At 49.0% G+C, this 25,716-nt stretch overlaps 1 protein-coding gene and 1 long non-coding RNA gene across 2 annotated transcripts in view; one reads left to right on the forward strand and one right to left on the reverse strand.

The window, feature by feature from the left end:
- Positions 1-25,716, forward strand: part of ITGA11 (integrin subunit alpha 11) — a 118,185-nt gene that overhangs the window by 26,517 nt on the left and 65,952 nt on the right. The window contains exon 3 of the mRNA XM_081293135.1: positions 25,469-25,569. Coding sequence (XP_081149261.1) covers positions 25,469-25,569 — 101 coding nt within the window. The remainder of the gene's footprint in view (positions 1-25,468; positions 25,570-25,716) is intronic.
- Positions 1-25,716, reverse strand: part of LOC308648416 — a 42,032-nt gene that overhangs the window by 13,185 nt on the left and 3,131 nt on the right. The window lies entirely within an intron of this gene.

A 25,716-nucleotide genomic window follows, 5' to 3' on the forward strand; every position in this document is an offset into this window, starting at 1 on the left:
CAAGTCAATGATTTTTTTTTTTTAGTAAATTTACCAACTTGTACCATAATGACACAAATCAGAATATTTTCCTGACCCTAAGAAGATCCTTCATGCACACTTACTGTTAATTGCCCTTCTCCTCCCTGGTTGGTCTGTAGTTGACAGAAGGCAAAGCTTTCCTTCCTTCCTGGGATGGAAAGGGCCAGGCCTTGGTGTTACCCTTTTCGAAGCCTATATTAGTCCATTTTCTGCTGCAATACTAAAGTACCTGAGGTCGGGGACCTTGTAAAGAAAAGACGCTTGTTGAGCTCATGGTTTTGGAAGCTGAATCCAAGGTCAGGTTGGTCTCCTTGGTTCGGCCTCTGGTGAGGACTGATGGCGTCCCAGTGGTGGGAGCATTGCAGAAGGGATCACACAGCATGACAGGAAGCCAGGCTCACTCTTACATTGAACACTCATTCTCTCCAGAACTCACTCACTCTGCAAAGCTCGTGTTAATCCCTTCCAAGGGGGATGTCCCAGTGACCTAATTACCTTGCACTAGGCTCCCTTCCTTGGAAGTTCCACGTTGCCTACACTGCCACACTGGGACCAAGCTTCCAGTGGGGGTGAACCGCATCCAAACCATAGCAAAGCCCCTTCAGGGAGACCACCCAAACACTCATGATGAATGTTCTACATATGGAACATTTCCTGCACCCCACCCCTAGACAGTGTCCCTCTGGGTAACCACTCTTCTGACTCCTGTCACCATAGATTTGTTTTGCTGTCTTGAACTTCACATAGATGATATCGTACCATAGATATCCATTTATATTTGGCCTCTTTTACTCAATATTGCGTCTGTGAGGTTTAATGTGTTGCCGAATTTATGATATATACTTCACATTCTTCGTTCTTATGTATTCCATTGCTCTGTACCATAATTTATTTATTTACTCTGCTACTGATGGGTATTTGGGTTGTTTCCATTTGGGGTTATTTCTATTGGAGTTGCTAGAGCCTTCTCATTGGTGGACATGTGTCCTCATTTTTATTGGATATAGACCCAGGGTTGGATTTGCGTAGATAAAGGGTAGGTATATGATCAACTTTAGGAGGATATGCCAGGTACTTTTTTTTTTCCAAAGTAGCTTGCCAATTTAAACTCTATCTAGGAAAACAAGAGAGTTCTAGTTGTTCTGCAGCCTCACTAACCCATGGCATTGGCAGTCATTTTAATTTTAGCTAGGCCAGTGGTGTGAAATGGTATCTCACCTGGATTTTGTTTGCATTTCTCTATTTACTGATGTTGTTGAACAACTTCTTATAGATCTATTGGCCACTTTGATATTTGCTTTTGTGAAGTGTCTGATGAGGTGTTTTGATCCTCTTTAAAGTTGTGTTATATACCTTTTTCTTTTTGATTTATAGAAGTTTATATACTCTCTGTACAAATGCTTTGTCAGAGAGAAGCATTGAAAATATCTCTTCCGCTATGTAGCTTGCTTTTCATTTTCTTAATGGTATCTTCAGATGAACAGAAGTTCTTAACTTCACTAAAGTTAAGTCTATCAATCTTTTTATGCTTAGTGTTTTTCATAGGTCCCATTTAAAAAAATTTTTTTTGCCTCTTCCCAAATCATAGATATACTGTTCTGTTTTCTTCTAGAAGTTTGATGTGTTTGCTTTCACACTTAGGTCAATGATTCATCTCAAATGAATTTTTTGTGGAAGGTGCAAGATAATTTAAGTCAATTGTTTTTGTTCTCCCCATATTGATGTCCAATAGGTCTGGCACCATTTACTAAAAGATCATTTTCCCCCCTGGATTCTAGTGTTGTGTTTGTTTAAAATGGATGACCATGTATATGTGGGTCTATTTTTTTTATTCCCCTCCATTCTATTTGTCTATTTATCTAAACTTGCACCAGTGAAAGACTGCCTTGTTACTGTAGCTTTAAAATAAATCTTAAAGCCAGGTATTATGAATTCTCTGCGCTTTTTCTTTGATAAGATTATTTTATCCATGCCAGGTCCAGTATACTCCATAGAATTTTAGAATCAGCATGTCATTTTTTCCCAATAAAATTTGCTAAGATTTTTATTAGAGTTGCACTGAATTTATAGATAAATAAAATCTTCACAGAACTGAATCTTCTGATCCACAAACCTATATCCCTTCATGTATTCATTTTTTAGAAATTTCTCTCAATAGTGCTTTGAAATTTGCAGCATGAAAGTCTTGAATATCTTTTGCTACATTAATTCCTACACATTTTATGCTACTAAAAATGAAACATTCTTATTTTCTAGTACATAAAATAAAACCACATTTTTATATAATGACATTTTAGCTTACAACTTTACCAAGCCATCTATTATTTCTGTTAGCTTGCTTGTAGGTTTTTTGGATTCTCTGTGTACACAATCATATCCTATGAAATAATTACAGTTTCATTTTTTCTTTTCTATATACCTTCACTTCCTGCCTAATTGCAATGTCCAGAACCTTCAGAGCAAGGTTGAATAGAAGTGGTGATACTGAACGTTCTTCTCCAGTATTTCATGATTAAATGAAATCTGAACTACAAAGTAGTCACTTATTTATTGTAGAAACCTTCAGATTGAAGATGTTTTCTTCTATTCCTGGTTTTCTGAGGTTGGATTTTCAAAAATTGTGAACAGTGTTGACGTGTATCAGAGGCTTTTTCTATAACAATTGATATCATCTGGTTCTTTATTCTGTTAATATGGTTCATCACATTGGTTGGTTGAGTAGGGGATTTTTTGGTTTGGGGTAAATGTGTGCATGTGTGTGTTTTGCTTTGTTTTCGGTGTTAAATCAAATTTGCATTCCTGGGGTAAACTTTGCTTGTTCACCATGTATTTTTCTTATTATTCTTGGGGATTTGTTTCTATGAGACATTTGTTTCTATTTTGTTTCATGAGGTATATTGGCCTGTAAATCTTCTTTTCTGTAATGTGTTTATCATGTTTTGGCATTGCAATTATTCAGACTTCATAAAATGTGTTGAAAAGTGTTCTCACTTTCACTATTCCCTGGTAGAACATAAGATTTGTATTATTGCTTCTTTAAAGATTTGGAAAAGTTCACCAGTACAGCATCTGGAGTTTTCTTTTGTGAGGAGATTCTTAATTACAAATTCAACTTCTTAAAGACAATGGACAACTTGGATTTCCTATTACGTCTTATGTTAATTTTGGTAGCTTGTATTTTTTGTATTTTTTTTAATTTGTTCTTTTTAGGTATACATGGCAGTGAAGTGTATTTTGACATATTTATACAAACATGGAGTACTTCTTATTCTAATTAGGATCTCAGTCTCGTGGTTGTACATGATGTAGAGATTCAACTGTGGTGTATTTACAAATGTACGTAGGAAAGTTATGTCAGAATCATCGCACTCTTTTTTATTCCTGGGTCCTCTCTCTTCCCTTCATTCTTTTTAGATTTTTTTTTTAGATTCCCTTTGTCTAATCTACTGAACTTCTATTTTTCCCCGACCCGACCTTGTTGTGCCTTAGCATCCACATATCAGAGAGAATGTTCGACCTTTGTCTTTTGGGGATTACCTTAGTTTTTTTAGCATAATAGTCTCCAGATCCATCCATCTACTGCCAAATATCATAAAGTCATTCTTCTTTATGGCTGAGGAGTATTCCATTGTGTTTATCTACCACATTTTCTTTATCCACTCATCTGTGGAAGGGCACCTAAGTTGGTTCCACAGCTTAGCTCTTGTGAATTGAGCTGCTGTGAACATTGATATTAACATTACTATAACCTACATTGGCTGTGTCATGGCAGGTATGCTTTGGCTTTATACTGAGGAGTGGGATAACTGGGTCAAATGGTGGTTCCATTCCAAGTTTTTCAAGTAATTTGTCCATTTCACTCAAATTTTATTGTCAAAATATTATTCATGGGCTGGGGTTGTGGCTCAGTGGTACAGCACTCGCCTAGCACGTGAGAGGCCCTGGGTTAGATCCTCAGCACCACATAAAAATACATAAACAAAATAAAGGTATTTTTCCAACTACAACTTAAAAATAAATATTTTTTAAAAAATATATTATTCATTAACTCCTATTATCTTTCAATATCTAAGATCTATAGCAACATCTACTCTACCCACATAATTTATTCTCATTGGTAATTTGTGTTGTCTCTCTCATTCTTGATCAGTATTGCTATGGGTATATTAATTTTATTAAAGTTTTCTAAGGATCAGTTTGGGTTTTATTGATTTTTCTCTATTAGATCTTTATTGTCTCACTGGTTTTTACTCTTTTTAACATTATTTCTTTCCATCCTCTAAATTTGTTTTAATTTGACTTTTTCTTGCTTCTTATTTAAATCGTTGATTTTACAACCCTTTTTTTCTAACATATGAATATAAGGCTATAAATCTCCTCTAAACATTGCTTTAGTTGCATCCCATAAATTTTGATATTTTCGCTATTATTCAGGTTAATATAATTTCTAATTTTCTTCTTTGACCCATGAGTTATTTCAAAATATGTAACATAATTTCCAAATATTTGGAGACCTAGGTATTTTACTATTAGAGTTCTAATTTAATTCCAAGTGGTCAGAGAGACACTAGATATTTTAAATCCTTTAATATTTGTTTTGTGACTAAAAAATGTCTATTTTAGTAAATTCTCAGTGCACTTGAAAAGACATCTATCCTTAGTTTCTTAAGCACATATCTATGTATGTCAGTTAAGTCAATATAGTTGGGTTTTGGTTTTTTTGTTTTTGTTTTATTTTGTTTCGGTACTGGGGATTGAACTCAGGGGCACTTAACCACTGAGCCACATCCCCAGCCCTTTTTTGTATTTTATTTAGAGACAGGGTCTCACTGAGTTGCCTAGGGCCTCGCTAAGTTGCTAAGGCTGCCTTTGAACTTGTGATCCTTCTGCCTCAGTCTCTCAGGTCACTGGGATTACAGGTATGTACCACCATGCCCGGCTCAATATGGTTTTTTTTATTCTCTTTTATTTATTTTTTTATTAGTTACACATGAGAGTACAATGATCTTGACAGTTCATACATTTGAATCAAATGGGGTATAATTTCTCATTTTTCTGATTGTACAGGTTGCAGAATCACATTGGTCATGCAGTCACCCATATGCCTAGCATGTACTGGGGATTGAACCCAGCCCCTCCCCACCCCCCACACACTAGGAAAGTGCTCTACCAGTGAGCCATATCTCCAGCCCTTTTTAAGTTTTTGTTTAGAGACAGGGTCTCCCTAAGCTGCCAAGGCTATCCTCCAACTTGCCATCCTCCTGCCTCAGCCTTCCAAGTAGCTGGGATTACAGGTCACCTCCACACCCAGCTTCTCTTTAATTTTTTAAGTGTCTCCTATCTAGTTATAGAATTCTAGGTTGGCAGATTTTCTTTTAACATTTAAAAATGTCATTTCATGGTCTTCTGACTTAATAATTTCTGTCAAGATGTCAACCTTCTGTTTTTATCATTCTTCTTTTGAATGAATATGTTACTTTCCTGTGGTTGCTTTTCTATTTGACTTAAGTTCAGCAGTGTGAATATGATATATCCAAGTGCAGTTTTGTTCTGTTTTGAATTTGTCTGCTTAGTGTTTTCTTGAATCTGAGGTTGATACATTTCATCAGATTTGGAAAATTTTCTATCTTCATTTAAAATATAACCTCTTTTTTCTTCTTAGAGTCTAATTGCTGTCTGATAAGCCTTCCTGCCACGGCTCCCTTTCCTTCCAGTTTATTCCATTTCTCTCTTACTTTTTATTTCAAGACAGCATCTTAGGACCTCACTAAGTTGCTGAGGCTGGCTTTGATCTTGCCATCCTGCTGCCTCAGCCTCCCAAGCCATTGGGATTGTAAGTGTATGCCACTGCACCCAGCCCATTTGATTATTTTTAATAGGTTCTTATTTTGTTAAAATGATCTCTCTTTATTCCATTTGTCCATTTCTTATTCTATTTGTTTTAACATATTAATCTTAACTATTTAAAAGTTCTTATTGATTAGAAATAATATCAGGTCTGCTTCCAGTGGCTATTTTATCTGATGACCATCAGTCACTTTTTCCTGATTCTACACTTACTTGGTAATTTTTTATCCTATGCTGAATATTGTGGATGACACATTATAGAGAATGTGGGTTCTGTTACCTTCCTTTAAGAATGCCATATTTTGTTCTGATAGGCAGTTAGATTACAGGTGAAGTCATAAGTCTTACCATGGCACCGTTTGGCCCTCAGTTAGGGTCGGCATAGTCTAGCTTTGCCCTTACTCCTGGGATATGGTATTTACTCTTAAAGCATGAATATCCTGGGGTCTCGGATGAAAGCCCAGGGTGTTCACCAAGATCTTTTCCTTATGGCTGGGCACAAACCCCAGCATCTCCCCAACACTTAGTAGGCAACCTCTAAATCTCTCTCTGTTTCTAAAATCCCTCCTCCTCCTGGCTGCTTTCTGGTTGACTTTCCACTCTCACACCCTGCAGACCCCGCTTGGGATACACCCCAGGCTCTGAGGGAGACTTTTAACTGTTTGGGGGCTGTGTCTCTCTCTTTTCGGGGACCTGCCCCTCCCAGATTCTAGTTGCCTTTGCAGCCCCAACTTCAGTGGGTTTCCTTTGTCCAGCAAGATGGCTGCTCTCTGTACTCTGTTTTTCTGGAATCAATAAGGAATTTGCCCTTGGAGAGAGAGCTGGGGCAAATGTGGGCTCAGGCCCTGTTCCTTCCTCCTCTCACATATCAAGCCCTGCTCTTTTTTTGATGATTCTTTGTTGTTGTTGTTGTTGTAATTAGTTATACATGGCAGCAGAATGGGCTTTGAGACATCACACATAAATAGAGTATAATTTCTTATTCTTCTGGTTGTACATGATATAGAATCACATGGTCATGAGGTCATCTCTGTATATAGGATAATAATGTCAGATTCATTCTACTTTCCTTCCTATCCCCATACCCTTCTTCTCCCTTCACTCCCCTCTGCCTAATCCAAAGTAACTCTATTCTTCCGAAACCCCCACCATCACTTGTGAATTAGCATCCACATATCAGAGAAAACATTGGGTCTTTGATTTTAGGAGATTGGCTTATTTCACTTAGTGTAATATTCTCCAGCTCCATCCATTTACAAGTAAATGCCATCATTTCATTCTTCTTTAAGGCTGAGTATATTCCGTTTTACATATATATATATATATATATATATATATATCACATTTTCTTTATTCATTCATCTGTTGAATAACACCTAGGTTGGTTCCATAGTTAGTTTAATTATTGTTAATTGAGCTTCTATAAACATTGATGTGGCTACATCACTATATTATGCTGATTTTAAGTCCTCTGGGTATAAACCAAGAAGTGGAATAACTGAGTAATTGGTGGTTCCATTCCAAGTTTTCTGAGGAATCTCCATACTGCTTTCCATAGTGGTTGCATCAATTTGCAGTCCCACCAGCAGTGTATGAGTGTGCCTTTTTCCCCACATCCTTGCCAACATCTATTGGTGCTTGTATGTCTGATGATTGCCATTCTGGCTGGAGTGAGATGGAATCTTAGAGCTCTGCTTTGTTTCCTATCCAGTGCCTGAAAATACCTGCTCAATGTTTGGTCCAGATTTTGTCGCTATTTATGACTGGAACTGAAAATCCTTCTTCATATTCTTTTATAAATTTAACTAGTACTTTTCTGAGAAACCTTCATGACCCCTCCTTTCTCATGGCTAGATTAGCTGCCCCTGCAGAATTCCATATTTCCCTTTTCATAGCATTTTTCAAACAAACAGGATAACAATTGTATTCAATTGTCTTTCTTCATGAAGTCGGGGCATAATCCCTGGCCTTTAGTAGGTGCTCAAAAACATACCTGAAAAGGCTGAATTCATGGCATAATCCTCCTCATCTAACCCAAACATAAATACCACCCATATTTTTATGTGGTTTGATGGTTTGAACAGTAAGTTGAACTACCTTTTCTAAGATCGAATTTATTTTGATCAATATTTGTTTATTAAACATCTACTAATAAATTTCACTAGAATCTGCAAAATATTGGTATGAGCAAGGCATGGTTTCACTCTCAACCAAGGGCCAGACCAGTTGAGCAGGCAATGCTAGTATCCTTGAAATAATTTAAAAGCAATACGAGACAAAAATATGACCTGGTATTAATTATATTCATCTTTGTGAGGTCACTTTCTCCATGAAGGCTTTCTGGGTCCTTCTCCTAGCCTAAAATGACCTTTCCCTCCCTAGCCTTCTCTCTAATAGCACATATCATTTTCAGTGCTGAATTGGCGTCAGGCTCACAGCTAAGTCCCTTATTAGCCCCCAGCTTCATTTCTCTGCAGCCTGAGAGCCTCCAGCCAAACTCTAGCCAGAGTTTGACAAGAGAAATTCTTGGCCTGAGTCTCTGGGAGAGCTTCATAGAAGAGGGGCATTTGAACAGGGTCCTTGAGGTTGGGCTTAAATGAGCAGAAAAAAATATGATAGAATCCACTCCTGGTTGCTTTCATTGATCTACATGCAACCAAGAGCACTGTGGGAAAGATACAGGGCTACACCCATCACAGAGAGTGACCTGAGCATGTGTCCTGCCACAAGTGACTGAGAGACACGGAAAGCAGCCGTGGTGCAGAACGGACAGGAGCACCCCAGGCCTTTCAGGAATCCCTGTTGCATGGACCTCTTGCACGTCCAGCCTGACTGCTCCCCTCCCTGCTCCCTCTATGGCCCCCACTCTCCCTGGTCTGCAGGCAGATTTCTGAAAGTTGTATCAGACAGAGGACCCGGCGCGTGTTGATCATTAGGAAGAGAGGTCGATGGCAGTGTCATTCGGGGGATAGCGGCTGACCATTATGCATGGCTCCTGCAGGGATGTGGGCTCAGCTCCTTGCTGGGGTGCCTCAAAAGATGGACAAGAGCAAGGGCTTGAAGCACGTGGCTCAGCAAAGGCCTCAGGGCAAGCTCTTGACCCTCCTGAACCTCAAGTATCAAGTGGGACTGGACCCCTCTGTCTCAGGGAATGGAACAAGGTAAAAAATCCCAAAGTGTAATCAGCAAAGCAGGGAACAAGGCCGAGCTGTCTGCAGCTGGAAGCAGCAGAACCCGAGAAGCCAGCCGCTGGCCATGGTTGAGGGCTCTCCAACCCAAGCTCTCCCTGCTCCTGGTGCAGACCCGGCTGCCAGCCTCAGGGCAGAGCCTTGCTCACACCTGGGCCGCATCCCTGGAGGCTAACGGACCCCCTAGCAGGCTCCAGCAGGGACATGGCACCTCTGAAGGCCCACCACCTCCTCCAAGGGGTCAGACAGGGACTTGCCGGTGATACCCACGATACCCACGACACCCCCAACTCACAGCTCAAACTAGGCAAAGCGGGCTGGGCCCCAGGTCTCCTGACATCTTGAACAGCTTCCCACACGCTTTGGTTTTAGCAACAATAACAACGCTCACAGACATACCAAAAGGAAAGAGAAAACAAATTCCTCAGGGGCTGAGTGTTCTCTGCCCCTTTTTAAACCCTTGTGTATGTTCAGAGAAATTTGATCCACATGACTCTACTGCATTTACCCTGGAGTTATTAAGTCAGCGCCTTTTAAGACCATCTGAAGTCCCAGAAGCTCCGGTGCCTTTGGCCCTCAGGAGCAGGAAGCTTCCTGGTGCTGAGAAGAAACAGAGTTGGGTCCCCAAGTCCTCAGTTTGCCCTTGAAGCTTTCACCCCTGGAGGCAGATGAAACCTCAGCTCTCTGAAAGGCAGATCATTCTGACTCCTTCCCTCTGGGGTGTTGGGGACAGGGACCTGATGGTCCAGTGACATCCCAGGGAGACACCATTAGTACTTGATGGGCTTTAAAAACAAAGTCCACAGCAAACTCCCTGAGTATAGATTCAGAGACTCGGCAACTCCTAAGGAAAGTGGGTGTGTTCCCATTTTACAGATGAGGCACTGAGACACCAAAGGAGGACACAGTGAGTGTCCGAGCCAAGTCTGAAGTCCAGCTCTTCTGAGCACAGGGACCTGGTTAGGCCCCAGGGGCACAGAGCAGAAGCAGTCCCCACCCAGGATGGTGTCCCCAGGACCCAAAGCTAAGCAGTGTGTGAGAAGGACAGGCGCTGAGCCCTCCCAGGAAGAGAAGCATGTGTTCAAAGAACCCTAACCCCAGCTGACAGACACCCAGGGAGGGATACACAAAAGGATCGCGGGTTCACTGAGGGGGAGGCCATTTTCAACATGGCAGGAGAGAGTGGCAGAGGGAGTCGAGAGAGGATTGAGAGGGTGGGCTTCCTCCTGTGCAGAGCAGAAAGGAGTGGAGCAGTGTGGGGCAGGGCGTGGGTAGCGGGTGAAGAGGAAAGAACCACCTTTAGAGAAAGAACCCCTTCCTTGAGGGTGGAGGAGAAGGTACAGAGCACAGACCCGAGGCCCAGAGCTGGGCTGCGTGGGCAGGTGCTGGAGGGGCTGAGGGGCGGATGTACCATGAGGCAGAGGAGAGGGAGACTCAGAAACCCGAAAGACTCAGAGCAAGTCATCCACCAAGGCCAAGTGCAGGCACCGCCACCACCTCTTCCAAAGGCCTCTCAACCCTGGTCCACCTACCCTCCTGCGTCCTGGGTCTCAAAATTCACTAGCTGGTGTCCACCTAGACCAGACTCTAATTTGGCTAACGTGTTGATCTTTTATAATGGCTTTATGCACTGGCCTTCCTAGAAAGCAGGTTGACATTTCGCTAAGGTCTTCCAGAGGGTCACCAATAGTGGACTTTCGGGTTCATCATAAAGAGAACCCATGAGGAATCAACCCACAAAATCTGCTGTGAAGCCTAGGCCCAGGGGTGATGCCCCATCCTCCACTCCCAGCCCCAAGGCAGGCCGACTCTCCTCTGTGGCTCTTATCCATGGGCCTAGAGTGGGGTCTGAGGGTGAGCACCCGCCTTCCACCTCAGCAGATAAACAAAGCACACCTGAGAGGCTCCTCGCTCCAGGAAATGTCTAGATTTAAAAATCACACAAATTGGGTTTCCTTCCCACTCAGCCACTTTCCAAACCACTGGAGCTTGAGCACATCACCTCCAGGTCCTGGATCAGGGTTTCCTCGTTGGTAAAATGGGCACCGTGATGCAAACCCCAAAGGGTTCTCACAAGGAGAAATAGGAGATGATGTGTAGAGTGTATTCTGGGAGGAAGCCGCAAGAGCTGTGTCCCTCCCTCCCTCCAGAAGGGAGGTGGTGTCCAGAGAGACGGTTCAAGGAAAGAGCCCCAGTTTCTGTTGTTAGAGAACAAAGTTCCATCATGTCCAAGCCTGTCCCCTCTCCACAGTGACGGTCAGGCCTGGGGCAGCCTTAGCCTTGACTGCTGCAGAAATCTCACCGAGATCTCCTGACTCTGGCCCCAGAGCAGGCTCCCAACACCACAGCACATAAATGTCCTCCGCTATTTTCCTTTGGAACAGATAAAATGCACACCATGACTCACTCTGGTTAAAGTCTAAATCACTACAGAAGCAAAGCCCAGGATAGGATGTCACCACCCCCCACGAAAGCCAGAGAGAGAAGGCTACCTCCTGGGGAACACTGGCCCAGGGCCCCGGCCGCACCACCCAGCAGACCTGGCAGGCACACAGGAGACAAGAGGGAGAGCTCAGAGGGCTGGGACGGGGAGGACATCCAGACGGTTGTCCTCACTGGGACCTCCAGGCCCTCAGAAGCACCAAGAAGCACAGAGAGGAGCCAGGGAGGGCCCTGGGTCCCAGAAGCCAGCACCAACTCTGGGGTCTGTGGTACATTCCAGATGCAGCCTGCAGATGGTGTCCAGGGCTCCTTGAATCTCTGGATTTCTTTGTTCTCCTTTTTCTTTTCATTTCTTCACTCTTTTCTTTTTCTTTCTTTCTTTTCTTTAATGCCAAACCAACACCGGCAGTCCCAGGACCTGAGGCATGTTGGTGAAGCCCAGGTTACTTCTGGCACCCACCCACTGCACGAGCAGAGGAGGGGACAAGGCCAGTCCTCGTGGCTGCCCACCCTCCTTGGAGCTCAACTCCAAAGGCAGGAGCCAACCGCTGCGTGCTTTATGGGTAGGAAGATACACAATCTCAGGAGTGGAAACATTGAAAAGAAAATCTCCTGGTTACTAACCTCCAAGAAAGAAAATAAATTTAATGTGGGCAGTTCAGGGGAGCCAGAAAGACCTGCCAACTCAGCATCTTCTCCACCCGCCTCTTCCCACCCCCACCCGCAGCCTTCGGGCCCTCAGGCTCCCGTCCTTTTCTGAAAGCCGTCATTCATTCTGTGACCCCAACATCCTTCCTAAGTCCAGTACAGGAGAGAGAAGAGGAGCCCCTCACATGAAAGGGAGAGTAAGCTAATGCTGAAATGCACTCCGTCGTGAGAGTGGAGGTACCTCATTTCCCAGATTTGCCTTTGGAAGCCTGACATATCCGGCCCTCCTTGTCCTGTGAGTTCTGCACCCACGGATTCTACCAACTGCAGATTTTTTAAATTCTGGAAAAAAAAAATGTGTGTACTGAACATGCACAGACTCTCCCTTGTCATTATTCTCTAAGCAAGACATTATATCACCCATTTACATAGAGTTTACATTATATTAGAAATTATAAGTAATATAAAAATGGTTTAAAGCATATGGAATGATGTTTGTAAGTTATGTGCAAACACCGTGCCATTTTACACAGGGACTTGAGCATCTGTGGCTGTTAGTCCCTGCAGGGGTCTTGGAACCCTACATGCCCTGCAGGTACCAATGGATGACTTCACTCATGGCTCCTTAGCCATTAGTGTGCCATTATCTACAATTATCTTAAGTGTCACTAGAGGGCACCAGAGGGCCCAGGAATGAGCACTAATCATGTAGGCTTCCCACAGATGTCACCCACAGGGCGGCCTGCACTTCCACTCAGTTAGGCCATACAACGAAAAGCCACACAGGGCAATATGTGTGTTTAAGGTTACACACAATTAAAAAACAAATCTTTGGGCTATAAAGGCCTTTCTCACTAGTCTTAACTGTACTCAATCCCAGTTAACCTAGCCCTGGTTTTCCCCAGGCTTGGATAGAATGCCTCCCTCTAACTTTCCTGACTCCTTCTGAAGAATTGTGGGCTGTTTGGGATCTCAGAGTTCTTTCAGGGAGCCTTCCTCCCCTATCTGAGCTCTCTCTTCCAGGGACACTCAGAGCCAACGGCAAGATGATTATCACTAACTTGAGACCGTCTCTGTAGTTTTCTGTTGAATTCCCAAACCCTCCCTGCTTTCCTTCTTGGTTATTTTCTTCCTGTTTTAGCTGTGATGAGTCACCCTGAGCCAGTGATGCAGAGACACATGAAGGGGGATGTGAGAAAAGCCAACTAGGAGAAATGGAAAACAAGATGGGGAAAGGAAAGACAGAAAGCGAAGACGAGGCAGAAAATAGGGAGCTTGGAGGAGAGTACAGAGAAGGGAGGCGGAGAGTACAGAGAAGGGAGGCCGAGAGCCCCTCAAGGTGGTCTTGGCCTCTACTCAGCTTTGCATCTTTGGTGTGTGTCAGGCCCACAGGAGAAGAGGAAGAAAGGAAGAGGATGATTCTAGAAGCCTAGATGGGACTTACGCTTGTCTCAGGGAAGCCCAAATCTGGACACCCTTACACAGGGTCTGGGGTCCATGGAGAGGCTGGGCCAAGATGAGGCCAGACAGGCAGGGAGGGAGGTGGCAGGTGGTGGCCTGTCCCCAGACAGCTCGCTCTGTGTCCACTGCACCTCCCCACTGCTGGGCCAATGGCTCTAACCCAGGAGAAGGACATTTCCCAAAATGTCGTGTCAGACCACACTCTCCAGTGGCTGAAGCCCTTCTGTTTCCATATGGCTTCTCAAAATAAGAGCAATCCTGGGAGAATAACCATTGTCATAATCCAGGGGGAGAAGGAGAAAGGAAATCTGAGCTTTGAACCAGATGGAGAGGGCTTTGGAGGTGTCTGCATGACTGGGATTCCCTGGTGCAGTATGGAGCTGGCTTCCGTGTTCTCTACCCTCCTGCAGCCCGGCTGTCCCCCGGGGGTAGGAGCAGGGAGGAGGGGAAGGCCCAGAAGCTGCCCCTCGGCCAGCCAGGGAGTTAGCCTTGAAATGGGAATGCCATCACCCTGTGGTGGGGCACTATGAGGAATAAGTACTTTAACATCAGGGGAAGCCCCTAACACCTGGATGAAATCAACTTCCTCTAAATATTCATTTATGCATCCATTTATTTGCTTACTCCTATAAAGTGTTTTGAAAATATGAATGCATGTCCCAGTGATCATTAGCTTTTCTCTTTTTTGGTGCTAGGGATCAAACCCAGGGCCTCACACATGTTAGGCTCTACCCCTGGGCTAACCCATCCCTATTTCTTTCTTTTTTTTTTTTTTTTTTTTTTAAGAGAGAGTGGGGGACAGAGAGAGAGAGAGACTTTTTAATATTTATTTATTTTTTAGTTCTCGGCGGACACAACATCTTTGTTTGTATGTGGTGCTGAGGATCAAACCCGGGCCGCACGCACGCCAGGCGAGCGCGCTACTGCTTGAGCCACATCCCCAGCCCCCATCCCTATTTCTTGATGGAGCATCCTGTCCCCATCCCCAGACAGCCAGGTTCTCCATTATTCCAAAGTCTAGTCATCACCTAACACAATCCAGGGGCTCCCAAAGCTGGCTGCCAGACAGAATGACCTGTGAAAACTGGTACAGAAGAAAGGTATCTCCGTCCAGCTTAAGATTCACCACAGCAGCGAGGTGTGGTGATGCACACCTGAAACCCCTGTGACTTAGGAGGCTGAGGCAGGAAGATCAAGTTCAAGTCCAGCCTCAGCAACTGAGTGGAATCCTGTCTTGAAATAAAAATAAAACAGGTTGGGGATGTGGCTCCACGGTAAAGTGCCCCCGGGTTTAATCCCCAGTACTGAAGAAAAGAAAAGGAACCAAAGCAGAATATCCAGAGGTGTTCCGGGATCTGTTTTTAAACATCCCCAGCTAAGTCTAACGCCCAGCCCGGGCTGGAACCACTGGCCACATCCTTTGTGAGAGGTCTGTGAGCACTCACGGATTTGCAGCTCAGCTCCTCCTGTCCTTGAAAGGGACCTTCAGTGCCTAAATCTAAAGGAGTGACCGGTGGCAGGAGGCCCTAGCAAGCAGGTCAGGGTAATGCAGGGGAGGAGCGTGACACTTTCAACACATGTAGGTCCCTGACCTTCAGACTCATCAGAGTTCTCTGGACAAGTGAGGGGCCAGGGAAGGGATGTGGGCTGAGGAGAGGGGCCGGGAGGCGTGGCACAGGATGCGCTGCCACACTCTGTGGAGGCAGGGACTTGTCCAACCCTCTGGGCCCACCCAGGAACAGTCTTCACCTTCAAAATGACACACAGGCCCTGGCACCCTCTGAACTCAGAGCCGCCTCCCTCCCTGGGCCCAGCCCTTCTTCCCCAGGATTGTGCAGACCTCTCTGGTGGCTGAGCCGGGGCCTCTCCTCCTGGGTCCCTGATAGCGTCGTTCTCCACACCCCACCATCAGTGGACACAGGTCCCTCTGCGCTCCCCAGTCGGAGGGCGAGGACCGTACTTCACACCTCTGCACCGTCACAGCACCAGGCACACAGGAAGCCCTTGTGGCCATTGCTTGGCAGTGATTCTGTCCAAGTCCTTCATTTTAGAGAAGCGGAAATTGAGGCCCAGGAGGGCAGGTGACTCAGCCCAGGCCACTCACCTCATCTGGAATAGATCAGAGTCAACCACAAACACATCAAAAGGCCGGGAACCAAGGAGTGTCCTTTTGGTCTCCGGGCCTTCTCCTCCTTCTGCACAACCCAGGTGCATGTGGTTGATGGGAAGAGCCCTGGACACAGTGGGGACAATGAGGGTCCCGGGTGTACCTCAAGCCTCAGCCTCAGCCGAAACCCTGGCTTTCCCGGGCTCCGTTGTCTCCCTCGGTCCAGTGGAGATGGCCCTCGCTGCCCAGCCACCCCTGGTCGTAGGATGATGGAGGGAGCATGGTGTGCACCCCAGTCACACACTCGCCAGGAACCCAAGGCAACACCTGCCTGGGGCGGAGGGCAGGGGAGCTGAGGCCCTTTCCCCGCTACCACGCAACAGCTAGGGAGCCATAGACCCACACGCTCCAAGAAGTTAAACTGCACATTCCACGGAGCAACATCTGTGCAAACTGCTGCGTTTCCGTTCCACTTTCAGAGGGGAGGGCTGTTATAACACTGAAAGGAAAAACCCTCTGAGCGTGACCTGGAAAGTCCAGGCATTATTTAATGGGCATGTCAAAAAGAGAAGGGGGGAGGTTACCCTGCTCGCTCAGCCCCTTTGGGGAGAACGGACCAAGGACATCTCCCTGGGAGATCGGTCCTAGAGTACACCAAGGACAGGGGTCATCTGTGAAGGGGACCCAGAGTGCTCACCCGAGCTCAGCTCCTGGCTGCTCCCCAAGAAGCAAAGTGAAGACACGCTTGTCACTGCAGAGGGAACAGCCTGGCCATCTGTGTGCTCACTTATTCACTCAACAAACAACCATTGAGCCTTGACTGTGTCCAAAGTGCCTTGACCAGCACTGAGGCAGAGTTAAATGTGGGTCAAGGTCTTGCTGCTCTCTGGAGGCAAATTATCAACAGGAGAGAAAAGACACGAGAGGCTCAAACAAAGCATTCGGGGGAACTGAGGGAGCTGTTGGAGGAGAGATCAAGGAAAGCTTCCTGGAGGAAGAGGCTCCGAGGGGCAGGTTCCCTCAGAAAGTCCGGGATGAGGGGACTCATGCACAGAGGCCATCGGGGGCCTGTTGAGAATGCACATGAGCCTGGCATGGGGAGAGGTGCAGAGTGGGTGACGCCGTTTGATGAGATGGCACAAGCTGGCGCCTCCCGTTCCTCACAGCAGAGGGTCAGGTGCTTCTCTCCACCTGGGTTAGGACAGGCTGTACGGTGGCCCCCTCACTCTTCCCTCTTCTGTCCCTTTAAGTACTGCTGCAGTTTAGGGGAAATGGCTGTAAGCTGAGGTGGACCCCAAAGCTGCCAGGAGCAAACCAGAGAGCCAGGCTTGTGAGATCAATGTCAGTGACATCGACTTGTCAACAGGCGCGTACCCCAGACACAAGGCCCAGCCCTTGGAGTGACCACTGTGCGTGGGCTCTGTACCCGCGAGTCTTGGGCTGCACACAGCTAATGGTGCCGGGGAGCGTTTTCACTGATCTGCGTTGACGGAAGGCTTGTGTCACAGAAGGACGTCTTGAGGTCCCTTAAACAGCTGTCAATAGGGAAAGGCCGAAACCATCGGAGTCCCCGTCAACAGGACAGTGCTTTAAAGTAGACGCCGGGCACCTCTCTGAAGCAGGCGGGGCTGTGTGATGTCTCAGACCGGCCCCTCCTGATACCTGGGGCTGCAGCACCAGCCCACGCGTCCCCTCTGTCCTTCCCTCCCTCTCTCTGACTAAGGGACCTTGCACTGTGGACACTCCTCGCTCTGTCCTCACCCCGGCAAACAGCCACTCCTTGGCTGGCACCGTCCGTGGTGTGATCTGCCATTAGAAAGACCCCGTGAGGAGGAGCTGGGAAGCAGGCCTGGGCTATTGGGGGTCCTCGACGGTTAGGACCCCTCACCCCCAGAAAGATTGGAGTGGGGTCCACAGCAGGGGCCTTGTCACAGGGTGTCATGGACATAAACTGATGCGAAAAGGTGTCCTTGTGAAAAATAACCAAGTGGGCCGGGCACACTGACACACGCCTGTCATCCCAGCAGCTTGGGAGGCTGAGGCAGGAGGATGGCGTGTTCAAAGCCAGCTTCAGCAAAAGTGAGGCTCTGAGCAATTCAGTGAGACCCTGTCTCTAAATAAAGTACAAAATAAGGCTGGGGATGGGGCTCAGTGGCCAAGTGCCCCTGGGTTTAATCCCCAGTAACCCCCCAAAATAATAACCAATTGAGGAAAGTGTGTTTTGGAGCTATGGCTGTAGTGTGATTCCAGATTTCCTGTCCTGCACGTCATCAGATGATCGTCCCCACCCCGTGCTGCTCGTGGCGGTTTCTGATGGGCTGGCGGGGAAGGCCAGGTGGAGCCTTTCTGGTTTGACTTCGCACAGATCTGCAGCGTGAATGCTGAACAGCAAACACTGATCACCTTTATAATCGGAAAATAATTGAATCCTGCTTTTAAAATGTTGGAACCAGTTAACGGATGTAGGTATTTCTTACACGTTTCCTTTGACCAAGAGAAATATTGAAAGATGAGTAAATAAAACCAACGGAGGACCACTTCAGGACAACAGAGGACAGAGCTGGAGTCAGAGCCCAGAGGGAGTTCAGAAGTGCTCCACCCCACAACAGAGGGGCTCCTGTCCCTCCAGAGGGTCAGAACCCTCTGGAGGCAGGCACGGGAACTTGCATTTGTCACTCTCCGGGGGGGATCAATTCTGATGACCAGCCAGGCTAGGAACCACTTCCTTCGGAACCCCAGAGGGTAAGCAGCCCCATTTGGCAGATGAGGACACTGAGGCCCAGGGCAGTTTGTTTCCGGCCTCAGTGTGGCCTCTTTGGTTCCTCCACTAGAGCCTGCCCCACTCTCCCAGATGGGCCCCAGGGGTTGGGACAAAAGTACCCCATGGTCCGTGGTCCCAAACTTCAGACCATGCGGTTACAGTCACCTCTAAGCCAGATGACTGGCTCATCCCACGACAGCTCTACTGAAGGCCCTACTGTGTGCCCGGTGCTGCTGTGGAGTGGGGTGCCTGCAGGAGAAACCTGACGGGCAGGGTCCTGGCTCCTTGCCACCCAGATGAAGAGCATGTGGAGAACCCAGCAGCTGGGCCCAGTGCTAAGGTGAGGCGGGCAGTGACATGGGAGTGACAGGAGGTAGAAAGTCCTCTTTGGGGAGGTGTCCTTGGACCTAAGGGGTGACCGAGAAGGCCCCGTCTGGGCGCAGGGTGAAAGTGGGGCGGAGAAGCGCTCAGCAGTGAGGTGCTAAGGGCCTCAAAAGCGTGGAGAGAGGTGGGAATTCAGGGCCTTGGGCCCAGCATGGGCCACCGTGACCGTGTCCCCGAGTGCGCCCGCCCATGCTTCTCAGGCTCAAGTGTGCCTCAGCGTCTCTGGAGGGCTGCAGGAACAGAGACACTGGGCCCGCCTCCAGGTCCGGGTTCCACGGTGGTCTGGGCTGGAGCCCAGGCTGGGGCCTGTCCCACAGCCTCCCAGGGAGGCTGATACCTCTGGTCTGGGAGCCTCTGTGACCTCCACTGCTGGTTGTGATTACCGGCTGCCCGTCTGTCCCTATATCGACCCGGAGGCCCCCTGAAGGCAGGGAGGGTGTCCCGGTCACCATCCTGCCAGTGCTGGGTGCAGTACTGAGGGCTCAGTATATGTTCAGGAATCAACGAATGACGGAGGGTGGGAATAGTCAGCCACACAAAATGATTCATAGAAAACCCTTGGAATATAAGACTACAATGGGAATTTCCTAAGAGCAATCCAGAGAAACTGTGTAAGTGTATGGGAAGAGATTTACTATAAGGAATTGGTTCAAGTGAATACAGAGGCTGGCAAGACCATCATCCGTGGATGGTGGAGTCCACTCCAAAGACTGGCAGCCTTGAGATCCGGGAAAGCTGTTTCCATTCAAGTGCAAAGGCAGGGAAAGTCTGACCTCCCAGTTCAGTTGCAGTCAGGTGGGCAGAATCCCTTTCAGTCTAGCGTGACTTCAACTGATTGGGTAAGGCCCACCCACCTTAGAGCAGGCGATCTGCTTGACTCAGTCTACAGATTTAAATGTTAGTACCAAAGACTTTCATGGAAATTCCCCATGATGTTTGACCCGGGTACCCTATGGCCTAGTCAAGTTGACATACAATCAACCATCACATATGTTTGTTGAAAACACTCACACAGGATTTCCATTGCGATGAGGGTTTTACAGAAGCAGGGAGTGTAGTGCTGACAGAGGGAGGGTCCCCATTTTCCTTGACACCAGCACTCTAGGCCTTGCCAGGTATCTGAGCCAAGGCCTGCAGAAGCCCTGCTTCTTCCAGCCCAGCAAGGCCCTCGGTCCCCAGCAGGCTCCCCCTGCACACAGGAGCCCCAGCCAGTGCCCGCAAGCCCCCGTGCGCAGGCCCCGGCTTGCTGTGCTCAGCGCTGCCCGGCACCATCTTGAACGCATTAGCCACCGGCTCCCACTGGCTGGAGGAGATTACATTTTCCATGGAGAGAGTGGGAGAGAGCAAGGAATAGTCTCTCCTTTGTTCCCTGGAGCTCTTGCCTGAGCAAAACCCCCTCCCCAGTGCCCCTATCTGATTTCAGAAAAGGAGAAATGAAGCCAGGAGAGACACGAGACAAAAGGCCTGGTGTGGGTTTGAGCAGCGGGGGAGGGGCTGGGTGAGCCACAGGTGATGGGAGAGGAGAAGAGCCAGGCCCCGAGGACGCCCAGCTGGCTTGGCAGAGGGCAGTGTCCCCAGGCTGGGCCCCTGAGCCTCCAGGTTGTTCCCTAGGGTGAAAGAGCACTGCGCGTGGAGCCCAGCTCTGGACCGGCCCTCCGCAGGCTGGTTACAGCCCCTCCGGAGCCTCAGGCACAATCGCCCTGCCAGCCTCACAGCTGTCCTGGTCATTAAAACCCATGGCTTCTGAGCTGCGCAGAACGTGAGTCATTAAAGTGAAATGGATCATCAGTGATCCCTGAATTTCTCGGAATGTGAGAGTCAGGCCTCACAGGGACGAACCACGAGACTATCCAGGAAGGGGGCTAAGCCCACGTCTTTGCCCTTCCTAGGCAGCCCCCTGCCCACCTCCCAGCTCAGGACCAACTGCAGAGGCAGGTGGTCTTTCCCCAACATCCCGTGGCCTTCAGTGCTTGCGGCCTCAGGTGTCTCCGGTCTGCTGGGGAAAGACCGGGCTCACACCTGCCTCACCAGACACGACCAATAAGGGGCCTGGCAGGGCCTGGAGCTCCAGCCCCACCTCGGCTCTCCACCCTGTGCGGCTAGAGGAAGCACCCCTTGAGAGGACACCAAGCAGTAGCACAGCTGTGCCAGCACCGAGGTCTGGGACCCAGCACTTCCTCGCTCTGGGCCCTGGATGCCCTCTGGGCCCTCGTTCAAGGTTGGCCCAAGGAAATTTCCCCCAGCTCTCAGTCTCCCGGCCAGTTACCGGGTAACTAGAAACATCTGGAGCGCAGGGTACCCTGTCCAAGTGGCTGTTGTAAGTGGGATGCTCACAGAACAAAGGGGCTTCTGTTCCCCTGAGGCTGGGCGGTGGGCAGGGGACAGTTTTACACATTCAGTGAAACATAGAGAAATCACGTGCTTGGTGTCGGTGATCCCGCTGGGTGAACCTAGGGTGGGATGGTGTGGGGGATGAGCAGCATGGTAATACCTGGGATTTCTAAAGATACTTCTAGCTACATGGGTTTTCTTTTCCTTTGACACTCAAAAGTTAGGAATTTTTAGTTATAATACATGCAAACCCAATCCAAACCCTTACGCAGTTAATGGTAGTTGCTGCCCTTATATCTTTGACATTGAGCAGCAATGTGAACTTCCAGTGTACTCTCATCCAAGGGGTTACGATCTCAGCAGGTCTCCAGTTCCTTCTCCTCCCACACTCAGTGTCAGCTCACACCCCTCATCCTCACAGGGTGGCTGCCATCAGTCCAGGCCTTGCATCTACCCACCACAGCACCCAGAGAAAAAGACCAGCGTGGCCCCTGTGTCCTAAGCACAAGTCCTGAGCTTCACTCTGACCGGGATTACTGGAGTCACATGCCCTCAATGCTACCATCACTCTAGCTGGCAGATAAAACTGGTCCAACCTGAGCTAGGTGCACATTGACACTGACATATACATTTACACATAGCATGGGAGTGCGTGTCACCTCTTTTTTATGACAGAAGATTGTAATTTTAAAAGCTGACCACCAAACATGCCTGGAAGGATGGCGCTCAGGACAGGAAGAATTCACCTGAGCCGCACAGGCTCGGGGCTCCTTCTCTCAGCCTGTGTCCTGCTGAGAGCCACAGAGCCCAGCTCCTGGCGGGACCATGTGCAGCTTCCTCAGGTGGCCCCCTCCACCCTCCATGGTGAGCCTCCTCCCTTGGTGAGGCCCTGCTGCAGAGCCGAGGCTGAAATGCCGCTGCCAGTTCGCCATCAGCCAGCACCGCCTCCCTGTGCCTTCACAGGAAGCTCAAGAGCCCGCAGCCATGACTCAAGCACAGAGCCCGTGGACAGGGCCCCATGCCCACCGCGACCTGCAGGGTTCGCTGCGTTGCCTGGTGCCCATGCCAGAAGAGATTGGGTGTCCAGCGGGCAAGAGGCACCACAGGCCCTGGGGCTGCGGTGGCTGCATGAGGCTGAGCCACAGGGGGTAGCAGGGGCTGCCAGACCCCAGGAACCATTTGGCTGGTCTTGGCGGTGACGTGGACATTTTCCCTGTGCTGCAGCAGTTATCCCCTCAAAGTGAGACTGAATCATACCCTCCAAACCTCAAGCCCGACAGACACACGTAATGCCCACACCCCTGAATGGGGAGGAGGGCTGACCCCGGCCTCCCTTCACAACAAAGGAACATTTGGGGCAATGCAGGGGAAGCTGTCCCACAAGAGCTCCAGTCTCAGCCTGGCCACAAGTGAACCCAGGGACCTCGGCCGGCTCCCTCTTGGGGCTTCGGTTTCTACATCTATATTGTGGGTAGAGTAAGCCCTGCCCTGCTCCCCCAGAAAGTGCCAAGGAGCCCCAGAGAAATGAGTCTGGGGGAATGGAGATGGGACTTGGGAGCAGCCTTTGTTCTTTGAGAAGGACAAAGCCCTGTCCTGTTACAAACTTGGGGTCATAGTGACTTGGTGGATATGCTGCCAGATGGTCCCATCTTGCCCACTGCCGGGACAGGTTTCCTCCAGGAAGCCACCAGTCTTACGTATAACTTTCCCAGACGTGGCCCTGCTAGCCCCATGCCTCCTAACACCGTGGCTTTCCACAGTCTTCCTGGGAGGATGGCGGGACCGGAATCACTCACCCAACTTCAGAGCCAGGAAAACCAAGGTCAAAAAATTCAGTGATTTCTCAAGACCACTCAGCAAGCTAGGGACAGGCTGGGAGGAAGACCCCGCTCCTGGACTCCTAGCCCAAGGACCTCACCCTCTACGGGGTCCCTCCAAGCAGGCCACAGGGGCCTCAGAGGTCCGCTTTACAGAGAAGAGCTGTGAGGATCCCTCCCTCGCCAGGCTGGGTCAGAAGACAGCAGTGGCTTTTCTGATTTAGAACAAGAAACGCCAAGGCTCCCAGAGACACCCTGAGGTGCTCCTTGGAGACACTCTGTTCAGAAAGCACCACCAGCCAGCGGAGGACTCAGCCACCTGTCAGGGGGACCTTAAAGATGGAAGCAGCTGGAAAAGCTAGCGAGGAGCCCTTGCTTGACTGCTTTTTTTGTAAAGTGGAACTGGGGGTTGAACCCAGGGTGCTCTACCACTGAGCCACAACACCATCCATTTTATTTTTTGAAACAGGAACAGGCTAAGTTGCCCAGGCTGCCCTGGAACTTGCAATCCCCCTGCCTTAGTCTACTGGGAGTATAGCCTGGGCCAACACGCTGGCTCAAGCTTCTTTACTGGCAGATCTCTCTCTCTCTCTCTCTCTCTCCCCCTCCCTCCCCTCCTCTCCCCCCTCCCTCCCCTCCTCTCCCCCCCTCTTTCTCTCTCTCTCTCCCCACCCCCACACCTCTCTGGAAAGAATGGAGCAGGCTTGACCGTGACACAATCACTCCCAGAAATAAGTAGCCAAAAATCATGTCATCTAGACAAACAGATTTTATAGGTCCAATTAATTCCTGCCAGTCAAAAATAGGCATGTTTAATAAGGGGCTATATTTAGACTCTGTCATTATCTGGCTGCCCAGGGGAGAAACCTCAGTTCTTATTTCACAGACACTTAATTTCAAACAGAGTTCTGTCGATCTCCCCTTGGAACCAGGCTTCCTTTCCTCGCGCCCTGAGCTGGGCAGGGGTGGGGGCATAAGGCGTCTGACCACGAGAAGCTACTTACGTCCTGTGCTCCTGAGCCTGTGGCCATCTCCTCTCAACCATCCTAAGCCAGAAAACAGCTGAGGGACTTTTCTTTGGGCCACGTGACGGGTAGCAAGCAACTACCAAGAGAACACTGTTTACAGGACTCTGGAATGTCTCCCTGGTCCCTCTGTCCCCAACTCCACCTATCTCTTCTTCACCCCTGGAACTAGGAGCCTCCTGGGGCCATCGTGAGTGTGGCAGCCATGCCATCACAGCACTGCTGTCCCCGGGAAAGAGTACCCTCTCCAGTCACTATTGACCATTAAGGCCTGAACAGAGAGCCGGCCGGCACCCGTGTCCTGGAGGGCTCTGGGTGTGCCAGAGGACCCTCATGAGCTGGAGGCTTTCCTTCAGGTCAGACTAGGACTCCTGTGGCCTTCCTGATGGTGCTGCCTTCTGGGCCCTGGAGATGATAGTGGAGGGGGCTGTCCAAGGTAGACATCTCCCTGACCTCAAAGGTGAGTCCACAGTCCAGGGTCATGGGCTTCTCCTCCCAGGCCCTGCCTCTAGGGCTCAGCCAGGCGAGGAAAAAGTGACTAATCACTATTCCCTAGAAATATGTACAAAGATCATTTGTCTCCTGTGGCTGCTGCAATAAATGTGCACAAATGAAATGGTTTAGAACAACAGAAATGTCTTCTCTCACAGACCTGGAGGTCAAAACCGAAGCAGTAGCCCCTCTGCCCACCTCCTGAGGCCCCCGGGGAGAATCCTTCCTCAGTTCTTCAGCTTCTGGGGGCTCCAGGCACCCCTTGGCATGTGGCAGCAGTCCAGCTATGTCCTTCCATCTTCACTTGGCCTTCTCATGTACTTCTATTCTGTGTCCCTCATAAAGACACCTGTCATTGGATTTAGGGGCCACCTGGATAATCCAGGGTGACCTCAACTCTAGGTCCTTAATTTTGTTCCATCTGCAAACCCCTTTCCTCCCCACAAGTTCACAAAGGTGAAGGCCCAAGCAGAAGCCCCAATTAGCAGGCCTCCCTGGCCACCCCTCCACCTTCCGGCTGCCTTGTCCACCTGAGCAAAGATACAGTGACCACTGAGCAACGTGCCCAACCTCTCACAGCCCAGCTGACAGATTCCCTGGTGAGATGAACAAGGGCCCTGCTGATAGTGACAGATAGTGACAGATGGGCAAGACTCTGGCTCCAAAAGCATCATTCCTCGGCAGCACGACCACCTCGACCCACCTCTCCACTTGACAAACTCCTAGTCACCTGTGAACACCCGGCCCCACCAGCACCCACTCCTTGGGCAGGGACTTGCCCCTCTTGTTTGTCACAGGGCCTGTGTGGCCTTCCTCTCTGCATCTCCAGACCCCAGGGAAGCTGGATCGTGGTCCAGGCCTGAGGGTTGGCCCATGGCTGCTGCTCCAGGCCTCCTCCCCGCCCTGCCTCCCCAGCACCTCTGCTTTCTCCCCTTCCTCTGCAGGCTGGTGGTGGGCGCCCCTTTGGAAACCAATGGCCAACAGAAGACAGGAGATGTGTACAAGTGTCCAGTGATCCAGGGGAACTGCACCAAGCTCAACCTGGGTAAGTGTGGCCGCTGCTCTCTTCTCAAAGAGACCGCCTCATCCAGTGTGGAGCAAGCTCTGAGGCGTGTCCATGCTCACGGTCCCCCGGCTCCTCTCAGCTGTCCCATGAGTGGCCCTGGCTGTTCTCACTGCCCTGATATTACAG

The sequence above is a fragment of the Spermophilus citellus genome (genome assembly GCF_964194105.1).
Source record: "Spermophilus citellus genome assembly, chromosome: 4".
Taxonomy (NCBI): domain Eukaryota; kingdom Metazoa; phylum Chordata; class Mammalia; order Rodentia; family Sciuridae; genus Spermophilus; species Spermophilus citellus.